Source organism: Lonchura striata, chromosome 31 (genome assembly GCF_046129695.1).
Source record: "Lonchura striata isolate bLonStr1 chromosome 31, bLonStr1.mat, whole genome shotgun sequence".
In the NCBI taxonomy this organism is placed as follows: Eukaryota; Metazoa; Chordata; class Aves; order Passeriformes; family Estrildidae; genus Lonchura; species Lonchura striata.
Window position 1 is genome coordinate 5,303,569 of NC_134633.1, and position 27,192 is coordinate 5,330,760.

General features: G+C 55.4%; 1 protein-coding gene and 1 long non-coding RNA gene across 2 annotated transcripts in view; one reads left to right on the forward strand and one right to left on the reverse strand.

Annotated features, from left to right (window-relative positions):
- STRN4 (striatin 4) overlaps positions 1-8,913 on the forward strand; it is a 26,983-nt gene extending 18,070 nt beyond the window's left edge. Inside the window, exons 10-13 of the mRNA XM_077789113.1 lie at positions 468-647; positions 2,404-2,505; positions 4,071-4,157; positions 6,422-8,913. Of these exons, the coding sequence (XP_077645239.1) occupies positions 468-647; positions 2,404-2,505; positions 4,071-4,157; positions 6,422-6,591 (539 nt within the window). The 3' untranslated portion in view covers positions 6,592-8,913. The remainder of the gene's footprint in view (positions 1-467; positions 648-2,403; positions 2,506-4,070; positions 4,158-6,421) is intronic.
- An 11,562-nt stretch (positions 8,914-20,475) lies between these two features.
- On the reverse strand, positions 20,476-26,108 carry LOC144247701 (uncharacterized). Its single transcript, XR_013341270.1, has 3 exons — positions 26,053-26,108; positions 22,753-22,828; positions 20,476-20,537 (listed from the first exon to the last, which is right to left on the reverse strand). It is a non-coding gene; the product is annotated as an uncharacterized LOC144247701 (long non-coding RNA).
- Positions 26,109-27,192: the final 1,084 nt, after the last annotated feature.

A 27,192-nucleotide genomic window follows, 5' to 3' on the forward strand; every position in this document is an offset into this window, starting at 1 on the left:
GTGACACACCTGTCCCCTCAGCTGTCCCCTCACCCGTCTCCCAGGTGTCACACCTGTCCCCTCAGCTGTCCCCTCACCTGTCCCCCAGGTGTCATACCTGTCCCCCAGGTGTGACACACCTGTCCCCTCAGCTGTCCCCTCACCTGTCCCCCAGGTGTCATACCTGCCCCCCAGGTGTGACACACCTGTCCCCTCAGCTGTCCCTTTACCTGTCTCCCAGGTGTCATACCTGTCCCCCAGGTGTGACACACCTGTCCCCTCAGCTGTCCCCTCTCCTGTCCCCAGGCGTGACACACCTGTCCCCTCAGCTGTCCTTTTACCTGTTCCCAGGTGTCATACCTGTCTCCAGGTGTGACACACCTGTCCCCTCACCTGTCCCCCAGGTGTCATACCTGTCCCCCAGGTGTCATACCTGTCCCGCTGATGTGACACACCTGTCCCCCAGGTGTGACACACCTGTCCCCCAGGTGTGACACACCTGTCCCCCAGGTGTCCCCTCACCTGTCCCGTTTCAGACCACGGCGTCCCCACCTCGGTGACCTTCGTGCCCACCCAGCCGGCGCACCTGGCGGCCGGGTTCCGCTCCGGTGCCACCGTCCTCTACGACCTCGAGGCCACCAAGGCCACCCTGGTGTCCCCAAACGGCGGTGAGTGACCCCCCGATGTCCCCAGGGGTCACCTGGGGACACCGGGACCCCCCCAAATGTCCCCAAGGGACACCTGAGGTCACCTGGACCCCCCCAAAATGTCCCCAAGGGTCACCTGGGGACACCTGAACACCCCAAAATGTCCCCAGGGGTCACCTGAGATCACCTGGACCCCCCCCGGTGTCCCCAGGGGTCACCTGAGATCACCTGAAACCCCCCCAGTGTCCCCAAAGGTCACCTGAGATCACCTGGACCCCCCCCGGTGTCCCCAGGGGTCACCTGAGGTCACCTGAACACCCCAAATGTCCCCAGGGGTCACCTGGGGACACCTGGACCCCCCCAGTGTCCCCAAAGGTCACCTGAGATCACCTGGACCCCCCCAAAATGTCCCCAAGGGTCACCTGGGGACACCTGAACACCCCAAAATGTCCCCAGGGGTCACCTGGGGACACCTGGACCCCCCCGGTGTCCCCAGGGGTCACCTGAGATCACCTGAGGTCACCTGGACCCCCCCAAATGTCCCCAGGGGTCACCTGAGATCACCTGAAACCCCCCCGATGTCCCCATGGGTCACCTGAGATCACCTGGACCCCCCCAAAATGTCCCCAAGGGTCACCTGGGGACACCTGGACCCCCCCGGTGTCCCCAAAGGTCACCTGAGATCACCTGGACCCCCCCAAAATGTCCCCAAGGGTCACCTGGGGACACCTGGACCCCCCCAAATGTCCCCAGGGGTCACCTGAAATCACCTGAAACCCCCCCGGTGTCCCCAAGGGTCACCTGAGATCACCTGAAACCCCCCCGGTGTCCCCAAGGGTCACCTGAGATCACCTGGACCCCCCCCGGTGTCCCCAGGGGTCACCTGAGGTCACCTGAACACCCCAAATGTCCCCAGGGGTCACCTGAGATCACCTGGACCCCCCCAAATGTCCCCAAGGGTCACCTGGGGACACCTGAGGTCACCTGGACCCCCCCCAAATGTCCCCAAGGGCCACCTGACCCTGCCAGGTGACCCCTGACCCTTTGGTGTCCCCAGGTGGCCGTGCCCAGGTGAACCAGGTGGTCACTGACCCCAGGTGGTCACTCTGACCCCGGGTGACCCCGGGTGACCCCGGGTGACCCCTGTGTCCCCCAGGTGGTCACTCTGACCCCAGGTGACCCCAGGTGACCCCGGGTGACCCCTGTGTCCCCAGGTGGCCGTGCCCAGGTGAACCAGGTGGTCACTGACCCCAGGTGACCCCAGGTGACCCCAGGTGGTCACTGACCCCAGGTGACCCCAGGTGGTCACTCTGACCCCAGGTGACCCCGGGTGACCCCGGGTGACCCCAGGTGACCCCGGGTGACCCCTGTGTCCCCAGGTGGCCGTGCCCAGGTGAACCAGGTGGTCACTCTGACCCCAGGTGACCCCAGGTGGTCACTGTGACCCCGGGTGACCCCGGGTGACCCCAGGTGACCCCAGGTGACCCCGGGTGACCCCGGGTGACCCCGGGTGACCCCGGGTGACCGTTCTGTCCCCAGGTGGCCGTGCCCAGGTGAACCAGGTGGTCACTGACCCCAGGTGACCCCAGGTGGTCACTCTGACCCCAGGTGACCCCGGGTGACCCCTGTGTTCCCAGGTGGCCGTGCCCAGGTGAACCAGGTGGTCACTCTGACCCCGGGTGACCCCGGGTGACCCCAGGTGGTCACTCTGACCCCAGGTGACCCCGGGTGACCCCGGGTGACCCCAGGTGACCCCAGGTGACCGTTCTGTCCCCAGGTGGCCGTGCCCAGGTGAACCAGGTGCTCGCCCACCCCTGGCAGCCGCTGACCATCACGGCCAGCGATGACGGCGCCATCCGTTACCTGGACAACCGCACAGGTGGGCCTCGTTAGCCTCATTAGGGTCATTAGGGTCATTAGGGCAATTAGGGGGTCATTGGTGTAATTAGGGGGGTTCATTAGGGTCATTAGGGGGTCATTGGTGTAATTAGGGGGGTTCATTAGGGTAATTAGGGGGTCATTGGTGTAATTAGGGAGTTATTAGGGGGTCATTAGGGTAATTAGGGAGGTCATTAGGGTAATTAGGGGTCGTTAGGGATAATTAGCAGGTCGTTAGGGTAATTAGGGGGTCATTAGGGTAATTGGGAGGTCATTAGGGTAATTAGGGGTCGTTAGGGTAATTAGGGGTCATTAGGGTAATTAGGGAGGTCATTCGGGTAATTAGTGGGTCATTAGGGTAATTAGGGGTCGTTAGGGATAATTATGGGGGTCATTAGTGTAATTAGGGGGTCATTAGTGTAATTAGGGGTCATTAGGGTAATTAGGGGTCGTTAGGGTAATTAGGGAGGTCATTAGGGTAATTAGGGGTCATTAGGGTAATTAGGGGTCGTTAGGGTAATTAGGGAGGTCATTAGGGTAATTAGGGGTCGTTAGGGTAATTAGGGGTCCTTAGGGTAATTAGGGGTCATTAGGGTAATTAGGGGTCGTTAGGTAATTAGGGGGTCGTTAGGGATAATTAGCAGGTCATTAGGGTAATTAGGGGTCGTTAGGTAATTAGGGGGTCATTAGGGTAATTAGGGGTCATTAGGGTAATTAGGGGTCATTAGGGTAATTAGCCGGTCATTAGGGTAATTAGGGGTCATTAGGGTAATTAGGGGTCGTTAGGGTAATTAGGGGTCATTAGGGTAATTAGCAGGTCATTAGGGTAATTAGGGGTCGTTAGGTAATTAGGGAGGTCGTTAGGGTAATTAGGGAGGTCATTAGGGTAATTAGGGAGGTCATTAGGGTAATTAGGGGTCGTTAGGTAATTAGGAGGTCATTAGGGTAATTAGGGGTCGTTAGGTAATTAGGGGTCGTTAGGGATAATTAGCAGGTCATTAGGGTAATTAGGGGGTCGTTAGGGATAATTAGCAGTTCATTAGGGATAATTAGCAGGTCATTAGGGATAATTAGCAGGTCATTAGGGTAATTAGGGGTCGTTAGGGTAATTAGCAGGTCATTAGGGTAATTAGGGGTCGTTAGGGTAATTAGGAGTTCATTAGGGTAATTAGTGGGTCATTAGGGTAATTAGGGGTCGTTAGGGTAATTAGGGGTCATTAGGGTAATTAGTGGGTCATTAGGGTAATTAGGGGTCGTTAGGGTAATTAGGGGTCATTAGGGTAATTAGGAGGTCATTAGGGTAATTCGGAGGTCATTAGGGTAATTAGGGGGTCGTTAGGGTAATTAGGGGGTCGTTAGGGATAATTAGCAGGTCATTAGGATAATTAGGAGGTCGTTAGGGTAATTAGGGGTCGTTAGGGATAATTAGCAAGTCATTAGGGATAATTAGCAGGTCATTAGGGTAATTAGCAGGTCATTAGGGATAATTAGGAGGTCATTAGGGTAATTAGGAGTTCATTAGGTAATTAGGGGTCGTTAGGGCCCGCTGACCCGCCCCTCCCCCAGGCTCGGTGGTGCACTCGGTGGTCGCTCACCTGGACGCCGTCACCTGCCTGGCCCTGGACAGCAGCGGCAGCGTCCTGATGTCCGGCAGTGAGTGACCAATGAGTGACCAATGAGTGACCAATGAGTGATCAATGAGTGACCAATGAGTGACCAGAGTGACCAATGAGTGATCAATGAGTGACCAGAGTGACCAATGAGTGACCAATGAGTGACCAATGAGTGATCAATGAGTGACCAGAGTGACCAATGAGTGACCAATGAGTGACCAATGAGTGACCAGAGTGACCAATGAGTGACCAATGAGTGATCAATGAGTGACCACTGACTGCTGAGTGACCAATGAGTGATCAATGAGTGACCAATGAGTGACCAGAGTGACCAATGAGTGACCAATGAGTGATCAATGAGTGATCAATGAGTGACCAATGAGTGATCAATGAGTGACCAATGAGTGATCAATGAGTGACCAATGAGTGACCAGAGTGACCAATGAGTGACCAATGAGTGACCAATGAGTGACCAATGAGTGACCAGAGTGACCACTGAGTGATCAATGAGTGACCACTGAGTGACCAGAGTGACCAATGAGTGACCACTGAGTGACCAGAGTGACCAATGAGTGACCAATGAGTGACCAGAGTGACCAGAGTGACCAGAGTGACCAATGAGTGACCAATGAGTGACCAATGAGTGACCAGAGTGACCAATGAGTGACCCTGAGTGACCAATGAGTGACCAATGAGTGACCAGAGTGACCAATGAGTGACCAGAGTGACCAATGAGTGATCAATGAGTGACCAGAGTGACCAATGAGTGATCAATGAGTGACCAGAGTGACCAATGAGTGACCAATGAGTGACCAATGAGTGACCAGAGTGACCAATGAGTGACCAATGAGTGACCAATGAGTGACCAGAGTGACCAATGAGTGACCAATGAGTGATCAATGAGTGACCAGAGTGACCAGAGTGACCAGAGTGACCAATGAGTGAACAGAGTGACCAATGAGTGACCAGAGTGACCAATGAGTGACCAATGAGTGATCAATGAGTGACCAGAGTGACCAATGAGTGACCAATGAGTGACCAATGAGTGACCAGAGTGACCAATGAGTGACCAATGAGTGATCAATGAGTGACCAGAGTGACCAGAGTGACCAATGAGTGAACAGAGTGACCAATGAGTGACCTGAGTGACCAGAGTGACCAATGAGTGAACAGAGTGACCAATGAGTGACCAATGAGTGACCAGAGTGACCAATGAGTGACCAATGAGTGATCAATGAGTGACCAGAGTGACCAATGAGTGACCAATGAGTGACCAGAGTGACCAGAGTGACCAATGAGTGATCAATGAGTGACCAATGAGTGACCAATGAGTGACCAGAGTGACCAATGAGTGACCAGAGTGACCACTGAGTGACCAATGAGTGACCCTGAGTGACCCTGAGTGACCAATGAGTGACCAATGAGTGACCAATGAGTGACCAATGAGTGATCAATGAGTGACCAGAGTGACCAATGAGTGACCAATGAGTGACCAATGAGTGACCAGAGTGACCAATGAGTGACCAATGAGTGACCAATGAGTGACCAGAGTGACCAATGAGTGAACAGAGTGACCAATGAGTGACCAATGAGTGACCAATGAGTGACCAATGAGTGACCAGAGTGACCAATGAGTGAACAGAGTGACCAATGAGTGACCAGAGTGACCAGAGTGATCAATGAGTGACCACTGAGTGATCAATGAGTGACCAGAGTGACCAGAGTGACCAATGAGTGACCAATGAGTGACCCTGAGTGACCAGAATGACACTGAGTGACCAATGAGTGACTGAGTGACCTCACCTGTGTGTCCCTGTGTCTCACACCTGTGTCACACCTGTGTGTGTCACACCTGTGTGTGTCACACCTGTGTGTGTCACACCTGTGTCTGTGTCACACCTGTGTGTGTCACACCTGTCTCACCTGTGTGTGTCACACCTGTCACACCTGTCTCACCTGTGTGTGTCACACCTGTCACACCTGTCTCTGTCACACCTGTCTCACCTGTGTGTGTCACACCTGTCACACCTGTGTGTGTCACACCTGTGTGTGTCTCTGTCACACCTGTCTCACCTGTCTCTCCCCAGGTCACGACTGTTCCCTGCGGCTGTGGCACCTGTGCCCGCTCAGGTGTGTGCAGGAGCTGCCCGCTCACCTGTGTGTGTCACACCTGTCTGTCTCTCTCTCCCCAGGTCACGACTGCTCTCTCCGGCTGTGGCACCTGTGCCCGCTCAGGTGTGTGCAGGAGCTGCCCGCTCACCTGTGTGTGTCTGTGTCACACCTGTCTCACCTGTCTCTCCCCAGGTCACGACTGCTCTCTCCGGCTGTGGCACCTGTGCCCGCTCAGGTGTGTGCAGGAGCTGCCCGCTCACCGCCGCAAGCACCACGAGGCCGTCCTGGCCGTGGCCTTCCACCCCCGGCGCCCCCTCGGCGCCAGCGCCGGCGCCGACGGCCTGGCCAAGGTGTTCGTGTGACGCCGGCACACCTGGGCACACCTGGGCACACCTGGGCACACCTGGGGACAGCTGGGGACACCTGGGGACATCCTGGAGACATCTTGGGCACACCTGGGGACACCTGGGCACACCTGGGCACACCTGGAGACATCCTGAGGACACCTGGGGACAGCTGGGGACATCCTGGGCACACCTGGGCACACCTGGAGACATCCTGAGGACACCTGGGGACAGCTGGGCACACCTGGGGACATCCTGGGCACACCTAGGGACACCTAGGGACACCTGGGCACAAATTGGCCCACCTGGGGACACCTGGGCACATCCTGAGGACATCCTGGGGACAGCTGGGGACATCCTGAGAACATCCTGAGGACATCCTGGGCACACCTGGCACACTTGGGAACACCTGGGGACACCTGGGAACACCTTGAGGACATCCTGAGGATACCTGGGCACAGCTGGGGACACCTGGGGACAGCTGGGGACATCCTGGGGACACCTGGGCACACCTGGCACACTTGGGAACACCTGGGGACACCTGGAAACACCTTGAGGACATCCTGAGGATACCTGGGCACAGCTGGGGACAGCTGGTGCATGCCTGGGGACATCCTGAGGACATCCTGGAGACACCTGGGCACACCTGGGGACACCTTGAGGACATCCTGAGGGCACCTGGGAACACCTGGGAACACCTTGAGGACATCCTGGAGACAGATGGGCACACCTGGGAACAGCTGGGCACACCTGGAGATACGTGGGCACACCTGAGAATCCCCTGAGGACATCCTGGGGACACCTGGGAACACCTTGAGGACATCCTGAGGACACCTGGAGACACCTGGGCACACCTGGGCACACCTGGGGACACCTGAGGACAGCTGGGGACATCGTGGAGACATCCTGGAGACACCTGGGCACACCTGGTGGCACCTGGGAACAGCTGGGACACACCTGGAGACACCTGGGGAGAGCTGGTGGCACCTGGGCACACCTGGAGGCACCTGGGGACGGCACCAGGACAGGACAGGAGGTGGCACCGTTGGTTTCGCTGTGTGTCGGTGGCACCTGGTGGCACCTGTCACCTCCCCGTGCCTGTGGGCCAGGTGTGACACACCTGAGGTGGCACCTGGGGACAGCTGGTGGCACTGGGCAGGTGAGGTGGCACCTGGGCACACCTGAGGTGACACCTGGACACACCTGGTGGCACCTGGACACACCTGAGGTGGCACCTGGGCACACCTGGTGACACCTGGACAGGTGAGGTGGCACCTGGGCACACCTGGTGGCACCTGGGCACACCTGGTGGCACCTGGGCACACCTGAGGTGACACCTGGACAGGTGAGGTGGCACCTGGACACCTGAGGTGGCACCTGGACTCACCTGGTGGCACCTGGACACCTGAGGTGACACCTGGGCACACCTGAGGTGGCACCTGGACACCTGAGGTGACACTGGGACACCTGAGGTGACACTGGGACACACCTGGTGGCACCTGGACACACCTGAGGTGACACCTGGACACACCTGGTGACACCTGGACACACCTGAGGTGACACCTGGGCACACCTGAGGTGGCACCTGGACACACCTGAGGTGACACCTGGACACACCTGGTGGCACCTGGGCACACCTGAGGTGACACCTGGACACACCTGGTGGCACCTGGACAGGTGAGGTGACACCTGGACACACCTGAAGTGACACCTGGGCACACCTGAGGTGGCACCTGGACAGGTGAGGTGGTGCCTGGTGACACCCTGACACACCTGGTGGCACCTCCCGCTGTCACCTGTCCTCGCCCAGGGCTGAAGGGCTCTGTCCCCTCCCTCCAATTTGGGACAAATTCGGGACAATTTGGGGATTTTCCCCAAATTTTGGGGATTTTTTCCTCCCCCTTTTTTTAGGATTTTTTTCCCCCCCAATTTTTTCACATTTTTCCCCATCCAAAAAAAAAAAAAAATCCCAAATTTTGGGCACAGCTGAAGCTCAAATTTCTGGGATTTCCCACCAAATTTTTACCATTTTTTCCCTTCTCGCAAATCCAAAACTTTCGGATTTTCCCCCAAATAAATCCCAAATTTCAGGGATTTTTTTTTCCCAAAAAAAATTTCAGGATTTTTCTCCACCAGATAAATCCTAAATTTGGGGGATTTTTCACTCCAGGTAAAACCCAAATTTTAGGATTTTTTTCCCCCCAAGCAAATCCCAAATTTTGGGGATTTTTTCCCCAAACGAATCCCAAATCTTGGCGTTTTCTCCACAAATTTTAGGATTTTTTCACAATTTTTAGGATTCTTTAACCTCCAGATTTTTGGGATCTTCCCCCCCCCCCCCCCCCCAGGCAAATCCCAAATTTTTGGGATTTTTACCCCCCCCAATTTTTAATATTTTTTTTCCCCTGGAAAAATCCAAAATTCTGGGATTTCACACCCTGGATAATTCACAAATTTTTAGAATTCCTCCAAATTTTGGGATTTTCCCCCCAATTTTTGGGATTTTTTTCCCCCAATTTTTGGGGTTTTTTTTTTTCCCCAATTTTTTGAATTTTTCCCCCAATTTTTGGGATTCTCCCCCTAATTTGGGGATTTTCCCCTCCCACCCGAATTTTTGGGATTTTCTCCCCAATTTTGGGGATTTTCCCTCACTTTTCATATTTCCACCCCAAATTTTGGGATTTTTTTCCCCCCAGTTTTTGGGATTTTTCCCCTAATTTTAGGATTTTCCCAATCCCACCCCAATTTTTGGGATTTCCCCCCCATTTTCGGGATTTTCCCCACATTTTTTTTACTTCCCCTCCCAAATTTTGGGCTTTTCCCCACAAATTTTTGTATTTTACCCCCAAATTATGGGATCCCCCCCCCAATTTTTTTTTATTTTCCCTCCCAAATTTTGGGATTTTCCCCCCAATTTTTGGGATTTTCCCTCCAAATTTTGGGATTTCCCCCACACACCCAAATTTTTGGGATTTTCTCAATTTTGGGGATTTTTTCCCCCCAATTTTTGGGATTTCCCACCCCACCCCATTTTTTTTTTTTAATTTTTTTTTTATTTTCCCTCCCAATTTTTGGGATTTTCCCTCCAAATTTTGGGATTTTCCCCTCCCACCCCAATTTTTGGGATTTTCTCCTCAATTTTGGGGATTTTTTCCCCCCAATTTTTGGGATTTCCCACCCCACCCCCTTTTTTTTTTTATTTTTCCCTCACAATTTTTGGGATTTTCCCCCCAATTTTTGGGATTTTCCCCCCAATTTTTGGGATTTTCCCCCCAATTTTGGGGCTTTTTTCCCCCCGATTTTTGAGATTTCTCCCCAGATTTTGGGATTTTCCCCCTTTGTAAATTTTGTACAGCCGAGAATTCCCCAAAATCCTTTCAAAATTCCCCAAATTCCCTCTGGAATTCCCCAAATTCCGCCCCCCCGGGGGCTGCCAGCGCTGCCTTATCACCGTGTGATAATCGGGGAGCCCCAAATTCCCGGGAATTCCCCCCAAAAAACCCCCCCGGAATTCCCCAAATTCCCTTTTTTTCACGGCGTTTTCTTGGATATTTATTTGGGGTTTTTTTGGGGGGTTTTGGGGTTTTTTGGGGAGGGGCGGCAATAAAAGATTTTGGCAAAAAAAGCTGCGGTGGCCCCGAGGGGGGGAGGGACAAAAATGGGGAAAAAAGGACAAAAATGGGGAAAAAAGGACAAAAATGGGACTAAAAGGGACATTGCCAGTGTCACCACCCCCCCAGTGTCCCCAAATCCCTCAAATTGTCCCCAAATCCCTCTCAGTGTCCCCAAAAACCCTTGAATTGTCCCCAAATCCCCCAAACTGTCCCCAAATTCACCAAACTGTCCCCAAATTCACCAAATTGTCCCCAAATCCACCAAACTGTCCCCAAATCCCCCAAACTGTCCCCAAATCCCTCTGAATTGTCCCCAAATTCACCAAACTGTCCCCAAATTCACCAAACTGTCCCCAAATCCCCCAAATTGTCCCCAAATTCACCAAACTGTCCCCAAATCCCTCGAATTGTCCCCCAAATTGTCCCAAAACCTCCTGAATTGTCCCCAAATCCCCCAAATTGTCCCCAAATCCCCCAAATTGTCCCCAAATCCCCCACATTGTCCCCAAATTCACCAAATTGTCCCCAAATCCCCCAAATTGTCCCCAAATTCACCAAACTGTCCCCAAATCCCTCGAATTGTCCCCCAATCCCACATATTGTCCCCAAATCTCCTGAATTGTCCCCAAATCCCCCAAATTGTCCCCAAATTCACCAATTTGTCCCCAAATCCCCTGAATTGTCCCCAAATCTCTTGAATTGTCCCCCAATCCCCCACATTGTCCCCAAATTCACCAAACTGTCCCCAAATCCCCCAAATTGTCCCCAAATCCCCCACATTGTCCCCAAATTCACCAAACTGTCCCCAAATCCCCCACATTGTCCCCAAATCTCTCCCAGTGTCACTTTCTGTCACCGATGGGACCCCCCGCCCGTGGGTTGGGGACACTCGGGGACATTGGGGGGTGGCACCGGGTGGCACCTGGGGACATTGGGGGTGGCACTTGGGGACATTGGTGGTGGCACTTGGGGACACTCGGGGACATGGGGGGTGGCACCTGGGGACATTGGGGGCCACAGGGAGGTGGCACCGGGTGACACCTGGGGACATTGGGGGTGGCACCTGGGGACATTGGGGGTGGCACTTGGGGACACTCGGGGACATTGGGGGTGGCACCGGGTGGCACTTGGGGACATTGGGGGTGGCACCTGGGGACATTGGGGGGCACAGGGAGGTGGCACTGGAGCCTTGAGGGACATTGGGGACAGCGGAGGAGCCACTTGGGGACACAAATGGGGACAGGGACAGGGACACCGTGGGGACACCGTGGGGACAGGGACAGGACAGGGACAGGGACACCGTGGGGACAGGGACAGGGACACTGTGGGGACAGGGACAGGGACAGGGACAGGACAGGGACAGGACAGGGACACCGTGAGGACAGGGACACTGTGGGGACAGGGACAGGGACAGGACAGGGACACCGTGGGGACACCGTGGGGACATTGTGGGGACAGGGACAGGGACACCGTGGGGACAGGGACATTGTGGGGACAGGGACACTGTGGGGACACAAACAGGGACAGGGACACTGTGGGGACAGGGACAGGGACAGGGACAGGGACACCGTGGGGACACCGTGGGGACAGGGACACCGTGGGGACAGGAACACGGTGGGGACAGGGACAGGGACAGGGACACCGTGGGGACAGGGACAGGGACAGGGACACCGTGGGGACAGGGACATGGTGGGGACAGGAACACCGTGGGGACAGGGACAGGGACACCGTGGGGACAGGGACACCGTGGGGACAGGGACACCGTGGGGACACCGTGGGGACAGGGACACCGTGGGGACAGGGACAGGGACACTGTGGGGACACCGTGGGGACAGGGACTTCAATCATGACAAGAACCAGGACGGGGACAGGGACACGATGGGGACAAGGACTTCAGTGGTGACACCCGGGATGGGGACAGGAACTGGGACAAGGAGCCGAACTGGGATTGGGGACACAAACTGGGACAGGGACACGATGGGGACACGGATGTCAATGGTGACAACTGGGATGGGACAGGGACACCGTGGGGACAGGAACAGGGATGGGGACACCGTGGGGACACAAACAGGGACAGGGACACTGTGGGGACAGGAACAGGGACACCGTGGGGACACCGTGGGGACACAAACAGGGACACCATGGGAACAGGGACAGGGACACTGTGGGGACAGGAACAGGGACAGGGACACCGTGGGGACACAAACAGGGACAGGGACACTGTGGGGACAGGAACAGGGACAGGGACACCGTGGGGACACAAACAGGGACAGGGACACTGTGGGGACAGGAACAGGGACAGGGACACCGTGGGGACACAAACAGGGACAGGGACACTGTGGGGACAGGAACAGGGACAGGGACACCGTGGGGACACGACCCGGGACAAGGAGCTGAACTTGGACTGGGGACAGGAACTGGGACAGGAACTGGGACAGGAACTGGGACAGGGACACGATGGGGACGCGATGGGGACACAAACTGGGACGGGGACAACACCCTGCAGGGGACACCGGGCTGTCCCAGCTGTCCCCAACTGTCCCAGGGTGTCCCCCGGGTGTCCCCAGGGTATCCCAAGGTGTCCCAAGGTGTCCCCAGGTGTCCCAGGGTGTCCCAGGGTGTCCCCCGGGTGTCCCCAGGGTATCCCCCGGGTGTCCCCAAGGTGTCCCAAGGTGTCCCCAAGGTGTCCCCAGGGTATCCCAAGGTGTCCCCAGGGTGTCCCAGGGTGTCCCCAAGGTGTCCCCAGGGTGTCCCCAGGGTGTCCCCAGGGTGTCCTAGGGTGTCCCCAAGGTGTCCCAGGTGTGCCCCTGTCCCCAGGGTGTGGCTGTCCCATCTGTCCCAGGTGTCCCCAAGGTGTCCCCAGGTGTCCCCTGGGTGTCCCCAGGTGTCCCGTGGGTGTCCCCGGGTGTCCCCGGGTGTCCCCTGGGTGTCACAGGCCGTCCCCGGGACGGGCGCGCGCCGCCAGCAGCAGCCTCAGGGGCGCGGCCGCGCCGTCGCCGTCGCCGTCGCTGTCGCTGCCGCGCTCTGGCCGCACCATCCGGTCGTGCTGGAGGCTGAAGCGCCGCGCGCGCCGGCTGCGGGACCAGTATAAACCAGTATAAACCAGTATGGACCAGTATGGACCAGTATGGACCAATACTGACCGGTATAAACCAGTATGGACTGGTATAAACCAGTATGGACTGGTATAAACCAGTACAGACCAGTACAGACCAGTACAGACCAGTACATCCGGTCGTGCTGGAGGCTGAAGCGCCGCGCGCGCCGGCTGCGGGACCAGTATAAACCAGTATAAACCAGTATGGACCAGTATGGACCAATACTGACCGGTATAAACCAGTATGGACTGGTATAAACCAGTATGGACTGGTATAAACCAGTACAGACCAGTACAGACCAGTACAGACCAGTACAGACCAGTACATCCGGTCGTGCTGGAGGCTGAAGCGCCGCGCGCGCCGGCTGCGGGACCAGTATAAACCAGTATAAACCAGTATAAACCAGTATAAACCAGTATAAACCAGTATGGACCAGTATAAACCAATATGGACTGGTATAAACCAGTACTGACCAGTATAAACCAGTATGGACTGGTATAAACCAGTACAGACCAGTACAGACCAGTACAGACCAGTACATCCAGTCGTGCTGGAGGCTGAAGCGCCGCGCGCGCCGGCTGCGGGACCAGTATAAACCAGTATAAACCAGTATGGACCAGTATGGACCAATACTGACCGGTATAAACCAGTACTGACCAGTATAAACCAGTATAAACCAGTATGGACCAGTATAAACCAATATGGACTGGTATAAACCAGTACTGACCAGTATAAACCAGTATGGACTGGTATAAACCAGTACAGACCAGTACAGACCAGTACATCCGGTCGTGCTGGAGGCTGAAGTGCCGCGTGCGCCGGCTGCGGGACCAGTATAAACCAGTATAGACCAGTATGGACCAGTATGGACCAGTACTGACCAGTATAAATCATTACAAACCAGTCCAAAGCAGTATAAACCAATATAAACCATTACAAACCAGTCCGAACCACTTCAAACCAGTCCGAACCACTTCAAACCAGTCCAAACCAGTATAAACCGTTACAAACCATTACAAACCAGTCCAAACCAGTATAAACCAGTATAAACCGTTACAAACCATTACAAACCAGTCCAAACCAGTATAAACCAGTATAAACCGTTACAAACCATTACAAACCAGTCCAAACCAGTCCAAACCAATATAAACCATTACAAACCACTTCAAACCAGTCCAAACCAGTCCAAACCAGTCCAAACCAATATAAACCATTACAAACCAGTATAAACCAGTCCAAACCAGTCCAAAACAGTACAAACTAGTCCGAACCACTCCAAACCAGTATAAACCATTACAAACCACTCCAAACCACTTCAAACCAGTCCAAACCAGTCCGAACCACTCCAAACCAGTATAAACCATTACAAACCACTCCAAACCACTTCAAACCAGTCCAAACCAGTCCGAACCACTCCAAACCAGTATAAACCATTACAAACCACTCCAAACCACTTCAAACCAGTCCAAACCAGTCCGAACCACTCCAAACCAGTATAAACCATTACAAACCACTCCAAACCACTTCAAACCAGTCCAAACCAGTCCAAACCAGTATAAACCAGTCCAAACCAATATAAACCATTACAAACCAGTCCAAACCACTCCAAACCAGTATAAACCAGTCCGAACCAGTCCAAACCAGTACAAACCAGTATGGGCGGCGCTCCTCGGGGCTGAGGCTGCGCCAGAGCTGGGCCAGGTCCCGCGTGGCCGCCGTGGAGGTGAGGCCGGGGATGGCGCTGTCACCTCAGTGTCACCACAGTGCCACCACAGTGCCACCACAGTGACACCACAGTGCCACCACAGTGCCACCACAGTGACACCAAAGTGACATTGAAGTGTCACCTCAGTGTCACCACAGTGCCACCACAGTGCCACCACAGTGCCACCACAGTGACACCACAGTGACACCAAAGTGACATTGAAGTGTCACCTCAGTGTCACCACAGTGCCACCACAGTGCCACCACAGTGCCACCACAGTGACACCAAAGTGACATTGAAGTGTCACCTCAGTGTCACCACAGTGCCACCACAGTGACACCACAGTGACACCACAGTGACACCACAGTGACACCACAGTGACACCACAGTGTCACCTCAGTGTCACCACAGTGCCACCACAGTGACACCACAGTGACACCGAGGTGGCACCAAAGTGACACCACAGTGACACCACAGTGACACCACAGTGACACCGAGGTGGCACCAAAGTGTCACCAAAGTGGCACCAAAGTGTCACCAAAGTGGCACCAAAGTGACACCGAGGTGGCGCCAAAGTGACATTGAAGTGTCACCACAGTGACACCAAAGTGACACCACAGTGTCACCGAGGTGGCACCAAAGTGACACCAAAGTGACATTGAAGTGTCACCGAGGTGGCACCAAAGTGACACCGAGGTGGCACCAAAGTGCCACCAAAGTGCCACCAAAGTGACACCGAGGTGGCACCAAAGTGGCACCAAAGTGACACCGAGGTGGCACCAAAGTGACATTGAAGTGTCACCTCAGTGTCACCACAGTGCCACCACAGTGTCACCACAGTGCCACCAAAGTGCCACCAAAGTGACATTGAAGTGACACCAAAGTGTCACCACAGTGCCACCAAAGTGACACCAAAGTGACACCAAAGTGGCACCAAAGTGACACCAAAGTGACACCAAAGTGACATTGAAGTGACACCAAAGTGGCACCAAAGTGACACCAAAGTGACATTGAAGTGGCACCAAAGTGGCACCAAAGTGACACCAAAGTGACATTGAAGTGGCACCAAAGTGACGCCAAATTATCACCAACACCCCCCATGTCACAATGGTGCCACCAACCCCCCCCGCTGTCCCCAATGTCCCCAGTGTCTCCAACATCCCCAGTGTCCCCAATGTCCCCAGTGTCCCCAAATGTCCCCAGTGTCCCCAATGTCCCCAACATCCCCAATGTCCCCAGTGTCCCCAATCCCCCCAATCCCCCAGTGTCCCCAGTGCCCCCAGTGTCCCCGATGTCCCCAATGTCCCCAGTGTCCCCAATGTCCCCAACACTCCCAATCCCCCCAATGTCTCCAGTGTCCCTGAATGTCCCCAGTGTCCCCAGTGTCCCCAGTGTCCCCAGTGTCCCCAATGCCCCCAGTGTCCCCAATGTCCCCAATGTCCCCAGTGTCCCCAGTGTCCCCAATGTCCCCAAGTGTCACCTCATGTACTCGCGGCGGTTCACGCGGCAGAACATGATGAAGCCGTTGACGCACTTGCGCTTGCGGGGACGTCCCTGTCCCTGTCCCTGTCCCTGTCCCTGTCCCTGTCCCTGTCCCTGTCCCTGTCCCCGTCCCTGTCCCCGTTCCTGTCCCCGTCTCCGGCCCTGTCCTTGTCCCCGTCCTTGTCCCTGTCCCTGTCCCCGTCCTTGTCCCTGTCCCTGTCCCCGTCCTTGTCCCCGGCCGCGGGGTCCCCCCCGGGTCCCCTCGGGGCCACCGGAGCCCGCCGGGTCCTGTGGGGACAGGGGACAGCGGGGTGACACCAGGGTGACACCGGGGTGACACCTGAGTGACAGTGGGGTGGCACCGGGGTGGCATTGGAGAGAAGGGGAAGGTGACAATGAGGGTGACAATGAGGGTGACACCAGGGTGACAATGAGGGTGACACCGGGGTGGCACCGGGGTGACACCAGGGTGGCACCAGAGAGAAGGGGAAGGTGACAATGAGGGTGACAATGAGGGTGACAATGAGGGTGACACCAGGGTGGCACCGGGGTGGCACCGGGGTGACACCGGGGTGGCACTGGAGAGAGGGCGAGGGTGACAGTGAGGGTGACAATGAGGGTGACACCGGGGTGACAATGAGGGTGACACCAGGGTGACACCGGGGTGGCACCGGGGTGGCATTGGAGAGAAGGGGAAGGTGACAGTGAGGGTGACAATGAGGGTGACAATGAGGGTGACAATGAGGGTGACAATGAGGGTGACACCGGGGTGACAATGAGGGTGACACCGGGGTGGCACCGGGGTGACACCGGAGAGAAGGGGAAGGTGACAGTGAGGGTGACAATGAGGGTGACAATGAGGGTGACACCGGGGTGGCACCGGGGTGACATCAGAGAGAAGGGGAAGGTGACAATGAGGGTGACACCGGGGTGGCACCAGGGTGGCACTGGAGAGAGGGCAAGGGTGACAATGAGGGTGACAATGAGGGTGACACTTAGGGTGACAAGGAGGGTGACACTTAGGGTGACAAGGAGGGTGACACTTAGGACAGGGAGGTGACACTGAGGGTGACACTGGGGGTGGCATTGAGGGCAGGGAGGTGACACTGGGGAGGTGACACCAGGGTGGTGACACCAGGGAGGTGACACTGGGGAGGTGACACTGGGGTGGTGACAATGGGGAGGTGACACTGGGCTGGGAGGTGACATTGGGGAGGTGACACCGGGGAGGTGACAATGGGCAGGTGACAATGGGGTGGCAGGTGACACCAAGTAGGTGACACTGGGAAGGTGACACAGGGGAGGTGACAATGGGCAGGTGACAGTGGGCAGGTGACATTGGGGAGGTGACACTGGGGAAGTGACAATGGGGAGGTGACACCGGGGAGGTGACAATGGGCAGGTGACACTGGGGAGGTGACAATGGCGTGGGAGGTGACACCGGGGAGGTGACAATGGGGAGGTGACACTGGGCTGGGAGGTGAAATTGGGGAGGTGACACCGGGGAGGTGACACCGGGGAGGTGACAATGGAGAGGTGACACCAAGTAGGTGACACTGGGGAGGTGACACCGGGGAGGTGACACCGGGGAGGTGACAATGGGGTGGCAGGTGACATCGGGAAGGTGACATCGGGAAGGTGACACCGGGGAGGTGACACCCAGGTGACACCCAGGTGACACCGAGGGGACCGCACCCACCTGGGGGCTGAGCTGCACATCCGGGAACAGCTCTGGAGGGGGGGAGGGGACACAAGGTGACATTCTGGGGGGGGGGGGGGACATCCCCGGACCCCCAAACCCCTCCCCAAAAAAAACCCCAACAAAAATAACCCCAAAAATCTCAAAAATCCCCCGAAAAAATCGCGAATTTCCCCCTAAAATTCCAAAAAACAACCCCGGAAAACCCCAAACCCCCCAAATTTTCTCCCAAAACCTCCAAATTCCCTCCCACTCCCCCCCAAAAAACTCTCACAATTTCCCCCCAAAACCCGCAGAAACCCCCAAATTTCCCCCCAATTTTCCCCAACTCTCCCTCAAATTCCTCAGGAAAAAAAAAAAAAAAAAACTAAAAAACCCCCAAACCCCCAAATTTCACCGAAACTCCCTCCAAAAAAAAAACCCACATCTCCCAAAGAAAACCCCCAGATTTCCCCCCAACCCGCCAAAAAAAACCCCAAAAAAATCCCGATTTTTCCTCCGATACGCCTCAAAAATAACCCAAAAAGGCAAAGAAAAATGTAAAAAAAAAAAAAAAAAATCGGATTTTTTGCCCCTCACCCACCTCTGACGATGCCCTCGGGGGGCTCGGGGGGCTCGGGGGGGGTGAAGAGGGAGGGGCTGAGCCCCAGGACCCCCCCCCGGGGCTGGGGGGGGCTCAGGGGGGTCTCCCAGTCTGGACCAGTTTGGCAGAGCCAGGGACTGGTGTCCCCCTCCTCATCCTCCTCTTCCTCCTCCTCTTCTTCTTCCTCCCTGATGGGTTGGGGGGGGGGGAGACCCCAAAATGAAAATAAATTAGCAAAAAAAATAAATAAATAAACCCAAAAATCCCCCCCCCCCCAAAAAAAACCCCAAAATTTTAACTCAAAAAACCATGGAGAAATTAAAATTTTGCAGAGGTAACCACGAAATTTCTCCCCAAAAAACCCCCCCGGGCAAAATATCCCCAAAGTTTCACCTGGGAAACACCAAAAAGAAAAACAACCAAAAAGGTGAAAAAAGGCAAAATTTTAACTCAAAAAAAACACGGAGAAATTTAAAATTTCGCAGAGGTAACCACGAAAACTCCGAAATTTCTCCCCAAAAAAAAAACCCCCCGGGCAAAATATCCCCAAAGTTTCACCTGGGAAACACCAAAAAGAAAAACAACCAAAAAGGTGAAAAAAGGCCAAAATTTTAACTCAAAAAAACCACGGAGAAATTTAAAATTTCACAGAGGTAACCACGAAAAATAAATCCGAAATTTCTCCCCAAAAAACCCCACCCCGGGCAAAATATCCCCAAAGTTTCACCTGGGAAACACCAAAAAGAAAAACAACCAAAAAGGTGAAAAAAGGCAAAATTTTAACTCAAAAAAAAACACGGAGAAATTTAAAATTTCGCAGAGGTAACCATGAAAAATAACTCTGAAATTTCTCCCCAAAAAAAAAACCCCCCGGGCAAAATATCCCCAAAATTTCACGTGGGAAACACCAAAAAGAAAAACAACCAAAAAGGTGAAAAAAGGTAAAATTTTAACTCAAAAAACCACGGAGAAATTTAAAATTTCGCAGAGGTAACCACGAAAACTCCAAAATTTCTCCCCAAAAAACCCCCCCGGGCAAAATATCCCCAAAGTTTCACCTGGGAAACACCAAAAAGAAAAACAACCAAAAAGGTGAAAAAAGGTAAAATTTTAACTCAAAAAAAACACGGAGAAATTTAAAATTTCGCAGAGGTAACCACGAAATTTCTCCCCAAACCCCCCTCCGAAAGATCATCCCAAAATATCCCCAAAATTTCACCTGGGAAACCCCCCCCCAAAAAAAAACCCAAAAAACTCAGAATTTCGCCAAGAAAAACCCAAAAATTTCTCCCCGAAACCTCCACGAGATCCAACCCAAAAACTTCAACATTTCCCCTCAAAAACCCCAAAATTCCCCTTCCAAAAAACCACAAAAACCCCCTCAAAATTTCACCAAGAAACCCCCAAAAAAATCTCCAAAATTCCCCCCAAAAACCCCCACGAGGTTCCCCCCGCCCCAAAACATCCCAAAAACTTTTCCTCAAAAAAACCCCGAAAAACGCTCGAAATTTCGCCAAAAAAAACCCAAAAAAAAACCCCAAAATTTTCCCCAAAAGCCCCAAAACTTAACCCCCGAAAAGTCGAATTTTCCCAAAATTCCACCCCACAAAAGAGCCCCAAAATGTCCCAAAATGTCCCAAAATGCCCCAAAATGTCCCCAAAATGTCCCAAAATGTCCCCAAATGTCCCAAAATGTCCCCAAATGTCCCCAAATGTCCCCACCTGGGCTCGGTGTCCCCAAGGTTTGGGGGCGGCTCCGAGGTGTCCCCGCAGGGGGGGAGGCCTGGGGGGGATTTTGGGGGGTTTAAAGGGAATTTTGGGGATTTTTGGGGGGTCGGGATAATTTGGGGAGGGGTCTTGGGGGCTTAAAGGGGATTTTGGGGATTTTTGGGGGGTTGGGATAATTTGGGGAGGGGTCTGGGGGGGTTAAAGGGGATTTTGGGGGGTTTAAAATGGGATTTTGGGGGGTTTAAAGGGGATTTTGGGGGGTTTAAAAATGGGATTTTGGGGGTTTAAAGGGAATTTTGGGGATTTTTTGGGGGGTTGGGATAATTTGGGGAGGGGTCTTGGGGGGTTAAAGGGGATTTTGGGGTTTTTTTGGGGGGTCGGGATAATTTGGGGAGGGGTCTTGGGGGGCTTAAAGGGGATTTTGGGGTTTTTTTGGGGGGTTGGGATAATTTGGGGAGGGGTCTTGGGGGGGTTTAAAGGGGATTTTGGGGTGTTTAAATGGGATTTTGGGGGGTTTAAAGGGAATTTTGGGGGTTTTTTGGGGGGATCGGGATAATTTGGGGAGGGGTCTTGGGGGGCTTAAAGGGGATTTTGGGGGTTTAAAGGGAATTTTGGGGTTTTTTTGGGGAGTCGCAATAATTTGGGGAGGGGTCTTGGGGGGGTTTAAAGGGGATTTTGGGGGTTTTTTGGGGGGTCGGGATAATTTGGGGAGGGGTCTGGGGGGCTTAAAGGGGATTCGGGGGGTTTAAATGGGATTTTGGGGGGTTTAAAGGGAATTTTGGGGATTTTTGGGGGGTCGGGATAATTTGGGGAGGGGTCTGGGGGGGTTAAAGGGAATTTTGGGGGGTTTAAAGGGGATTTTGGGGTTTTTGGGGGGGTTGGGATAATTTGGGGAGGGGTCTTGGGGGCATAAATGGGATTTTGGGGGGTTTAAAATGGGATTTTGGGGGTTTAAAGGGGATTTTGGGGGGTTTAAAGGGAATTTTGGGGTTTTTTTGGGGGGTCGGGATAATTTGGGGAGGGGTCTTGGGGGGCTTAAAGGGGATTTGGGGGGTTTAAAGGGAATTTTGGGGGTTTTTTGGGGAGTCGCAATAATTTGGGGAGGGGTCTTGGGGGGGTTTAAAGGGGATTTTGGGAGGTTTAAAGGGAATTTTGGGGGTTTTTTTGGGGGGTCGCGATAATTTGGGGAGGGGTCTGGGGGGCTTAAAGGGGATTCGGGGGGTTTAAAAATGGGATTTTTGGGGGTTTAAAGGGATTTTGGGGATTTTTGGGGGGTCGCGATAATTTGGGGAGGGGTCTGGGGGGGTTTAAAGGGGATTTTGGGAGGTTTAAAGGGGATTTGGGGGGTTTAAAGGGGATTTTGGGGATTTTTAGGGGGTCGGGATAATTTGGGGAGGGGTCTGGGGGGCTTAAAGGGGATTTGGGGGGTTTAAATGGGATTTTTGGGGGGTTTAAAGGGAATTTTGGGGTTTTTTGGGGGGTCGGGACAATTTGGGGAGGGGTCTGGGGGGCTTAAAGGGGATTTTGGGGGGTTTAAAATGGGATTTTGGGGATTTTTTGGGGGGTCGCGATAATTTGGGGAGGGGTCTGGGGGGCTTAAAGGGGATTTGTGGAAGGTCCCAAATTTGGGGAGGGGTCCCGAATTTTGGGGGGTTCCCCATTAATTTTGCAGAATTTCCTTCAGATTTTGGGTAATTTTTGGTGGGTTCTGGGGATTTTTTGGGGTTTTTTGGGGGTTTTTTTTAGGGTTTTTTTGGGCGGTGGGGGAGATTTTTGGGATTTGGGGATTTTTGGGAATTTGGGGATTTTTGGGAATTTGGGGAGGAGTCCCGAATTTGGGGAGGGGTCCCGAATTTTGGGGGGTTCCCCATTAATTTCGCGTAATTTCCTTCAGATTTGGGGTAATTTTTGGTGGGTTCTGGGGATTTTTTGGGGTTTTTTGGGGGGTTTTTTTTAGGGTTTTTTTTGGGGGGGGTGGGGGAGATTTTTGGGATTTGGGGATTTTTGGGATTTGGGGATTTTTGGGGATTTGGGGATTTTTGGGATTTGGGGATTTTTGGGATTTGGGGATTTTTGGGAATTTGGGGATTTTTGGGATTTGGGGATTTTTGGGAATTTGGGGATTTTTGGGATTTGGGGATTTTTGGGATTTGGGGATTTTTGGGATTTGGGGATTTTTGGGAATTTGGGGATTTTTGGGATTTGGGGATTTTTGGGATTTGGGGATTTTTGGGAATTTGGGGATTTTTGGGAATTTGGGTCCCGCTGACCCGCGGCCGCCCGCGCCGCCCGCACGCGCTCCTGCAGGAACTCCAGATAGCCGAGAACGTTCCGCAGCACCTGAGCCTGAGGGACACGGGGGTCACCTGTCAGTGCCACCTGTGTCACCTGTGTCACCTGTCAGTGTCACCTGTGTCACCTGTGTGTCACCTGGGTCACCCGTCAGTGTCACCTGTGTGTCACCTGTCAGTGTCACCTGTGTCACCTCTGTGTCACCTGTGTCACCTGTGTCACCTGGGTCACCTGTGTGTCACCTGTCAGTGCCACCTGTGTGTCACCTCTGTGTCACCTGTGTCACCTGTGTCACCTGTCAGTGCCACCTGTCAGTGTCACCTGTGTGTCACCTGTGTCACCTGTGTCACCTCAATGTCACCTGTGTCACCTCTGTGTCACCTGTGTCACCTGTCACTGTCGCCTGTGTGTCACCTGTCAGTGTCACCTGTGTCACCTCTGTGTCACCTGTGTCACCTGTCAGTGCCGCCTGTGTGTCACCTGTCAGTGTCACCTGTGTCACCTCTGTGTCACCTGTGTCACCTGTCACTGTCGCCTGTGTGTCACCTGTCAGTGTCACCTGTGTCACCTCTGTGTCACCTGTGTCACCTGTCAGTGCCGCCTGTGTGTCACCTGTGTGTCACCTGTCAGTGTCACCTGTCAGTGTCACCTGTCAGTGTCGCCTGTGTGTCACCTGTGTCACCTGGGTCACCTGTCATTGTCACCTGTGTGTCACCTGTCAGTGTCACCTGTGTGTCACCTGGGTCACCTGTCAGTGCCACCTGTGTGTCACCTGTCAGTGCCACCTGTGTCACCTGTGTGTCACCTGTGTCACCTGTCATTGTCACCTGTGCTGTCACCTCGATGTCACCTGTGTCACCTCTGTGTCACCTGGGTCACCTGTGTCACCTGTGTGTCACCTGTGCTGTCACCTCTGTCACCTCAGTGTCACCTGTGTGTCACATGAGTCACCTCAATGTCACCTGTGCTGTCATCTGTGTCACCTTGATGTCACCTGTGTCACCTCTGTGTCACCTGGGTCACCTGTCATTGTCACCTGTCAGTGTCACCTGTCAGTGTCACCTGGGTCATCTGTGTCACCTGTGCTGTCACCTGTGTCACCTCAATGTCACATGGGCCACCTGTGTCACCTGCCCTGTGTCACCTCCCGGTGTCACCTGTCAGTGCCACCTGTGCTGTCACCTGTCGGTGTCACCTGTCCTGTGTCACCTGTGTGTGTCTCCTGTCAGTGTCCCCTGTGTCACTTGTGTCACCTCTGTCACCTGTGTCACCTGTCATTGTCACCTGTCCCCAGTGGCACCTCCTGCTGTCACCTCACCCCAGTGTCACCCCCAGGTGTGTCCTACCTGTCCCCTCCTGTCCCCTCCTGTCCCCTCATTGTCCCCTCCCTGTCCCCTCATTGTCCCCTCCTGTCCCCTCCTGTCCCCTCCTGTCCCCTCCTGTCCCCTCACTGTCCCCTCATTGTCCCCTCTCTGTCCCCTCTCTGTCCCCTCCCTGTCCCCTCCTGTCCCCTCCTGTCCCCTCCCTGTCCCCTCCTGTCCCCTCCTGTCCCCTCATTGTCCCCTCCTGTCCCCTCATTGTCCCCTCATTGTCCCCTCCCTGTCCCCTCCTGTCCCCTCCTGTCCCCTCATTGTCCCCTCCCTGTCCCCTCATTGTCCCCTCCTGTCCCCTCCTGTCCCCTCATTGTCCCCTCCCTGTCCCCTCATTGTCCCCTCCTGTCCCCTCCTGTCCCCTCCTGTCCCCTCCCTGTCCCCTCCTGTCCCCTCCTGTCCCCTCCCTGTCCCCTCCTGTCCCCTCATTGTCCCCTCATTGTCCCCTCCTGTCCCCTCCCTGTCCCCTCCCTGTCCCCTCATTGTCCCCTCCTGTCCCCTCATTGTCCCCTCCCTGTCCCCTCCTGTCCCCTCCTGTCCCCTCATTGTCCCCTCATTGTCCCCTCCCTGTCCCCTCCTGTCCCCTCCCTGTCCCCTCCCTGTCCCCTCCTGTCCCCTCCTGTCCCCTCACTGTCCCCTCCCTGTCCCCTCATTGTCCCCTCTCTGTCCCCTCTCTGTCCCCTCCCTGTCCCCTCATTGTCCCCTCATTGTCCCCTCCTGTCCCCTCATTGTCCCCTCCTGTCCCCTCCCTGTCCCCTCCTGTCCCCTCCTGTCCCCTCCTGTCCCCTCATTGTCCCCTCCTGTCCCCTCCTGTCCCCTCCTGTCCCCTCCTGTCCCCTCATTGTCCCCTCCCTGTCCCCTCCTGTCCCCTCCCTGTCCCCTCCTGTCCCCTCCCTGTCCCCTCCCTGTCCCCTCCCTGTCCCCTCCTGTCCCCTCCTGTCCCCTCCCTGTCCCCTCATTGTCCCCTCCTGTCCCCTCCTGTCCCCTCTCTGTCCCCTCCCTGTCCCCTCATTGTCCCCTCCTGTCCCCTCATTGTCCCCTCCTGTCCCCTCTCTGTCCCCTCCCTGACCCCTCCTGTCCCCTCCTGTCCCCTCATTGTCCCCTCCCTGTCCCCTCCTGTCCCCTCCCTGTCCCCTCATTGTCCCCTCAGTGTCTCCTCATTGTCCCCTCCCTGTCCCCTCATTGTCCCCTCAGTGTCTCCTCATTGTCCCCTCCTGTCCCCTCATTGTCCCCTCGTTGTCCCCTCATTGTCCCCTCCTGTCCCCTCCCTGTCCCCTCATTGTCCCCTCAGTGTCTCCTCATTGTCCCCTCCTGTCCCCTCATTGTCCCCTCATTGTCCCCTCATTGTCCCCTCCTGTCCCCTCCTGTCCCCTCCCTGTCCCCTCCTGTCCCCTCCTGTCCCCTCCCTGTCCCCTCCTGTCCCCTCCCTGTCCCCTCCTGTCCCCTCCTGTCCCCTCAGTGTCCCCTCATTGTCCCCTCCCTGTCCCCTCATTGTCCCCTCCCTGTCCCCTCCCTGTCCCCTCCTGTCCCCTCCCTGTCCCCTCCTGTCCCCTCCTGTCCCCTCACTGTCCCCTCCTGTCCCCTCATTGTCCCCTCATTGTCCCCTCCCTGTCCCCTCCTGTCCCCTCCTGTCCCCTCCCTGTCCCCTCCTGTCCCCTCATTGTCCCCTCCCTGTCCCCTCCTGTCCCCTCCTGTCCCCTCAGTGTCCCCTCATTGTCCCCTCCCTGTCCCCTCATTGTCCCCTCCCTGTCCCCTCCCTGTCCCCTCCTGTCCCCTCCCTGTCCCCTCCTGTCCCCTCCTGTCCCCTCATTGTCCCCTCCTGTCCCCTCATTGTCCCCTCATTGTCCCCTCATTGTCCCCTCCTGTCCCCTCCCTGTCCCCTCCCTGTCCCCTCCTGTCCCCCCGTACCTCGGAGCGCGCCCCTCCCCCGCCGCGGGGCCAGGGCACCATCTGGGCCAGCTCGGGCAGCAGCGAGCGCCAGTCCTGGGGGGACCTGGGACATCGGGGACATTGGGGACACAGGGGACATCGGGGACATCGGGGACACAGGGGACATCGGGGACACGGGGGACATCGGGGACACAGGGGACATCGGGGGGATTGGGGACACTGGGGGGATTGGAGACATTGGGGACATCGGGGACATTGGGGGGATTGGGGACATTGGGGACATTGGGGACATTGGGGGGATTGGGGGGATTGGGGGGACATCGGGGACATTTGGGGGATTTGGGACACTGGGGACATTGGGGACACTGGGGGACATTGGGGACATCGGGGACATGGGGGACATTGGGGACATCGGGGGATTGGGGACACTGGGGGGATTGGGGACATTGGGGGGATTGGGGACATTGGGGACATCGGGGACATTGGGGGGATTGGGGGGATTGGGGGGATTGGGGACATTGGGGACATTGGGGAGATCGGGGACATCGGGGACATCGGGGACATTGGGGAGATTTGGGACATCGGGGACATTGGGGACATCGGGGACATCAGGGACATTGGGGACACTGGGGGACACTGGGGGATTGGGGACATCGGGGACATCGGGGACATCAGGGACATTGGGGCATCGGGGACACTGGGGGACACTGGGGACATCGGGGACATTGGGGGGATTGGGGACACTGGGGACAGCGGGGGGATTGGGGACATTGGGGACATTGGGGACATTGGGGACACTGGGGACATTGGGGACATCGGGGACATTGGGGACACTGGGGACACTGGGGACACTGGGGTGTCAGGGGTGTCCCCCCCTCACCGGTGCCACTCTCCGGGGCTGCCACAGGTCGGGGGCTCCATCCTGGGGGGTCCCGATCCTGTTTTGGGGGTCCCGATCCTGTTTTGGGGGTCCTGACCCTTTTTGGGGGTTCCCGATCCTGTTTTGGGGGTCCCGATCCCTTTTTTGGGGGTTTCCAATGCTTTTTTGGGGGTCCCCATCCCTTTTTGGGGGTCCCGATCCCTTTTTTGGGCGTCCCGATCGCTTTTTGGGGGTCCCGATCCCTTTTTTGGGGGTTTCCAATGCTTTTGGGGGGTCCC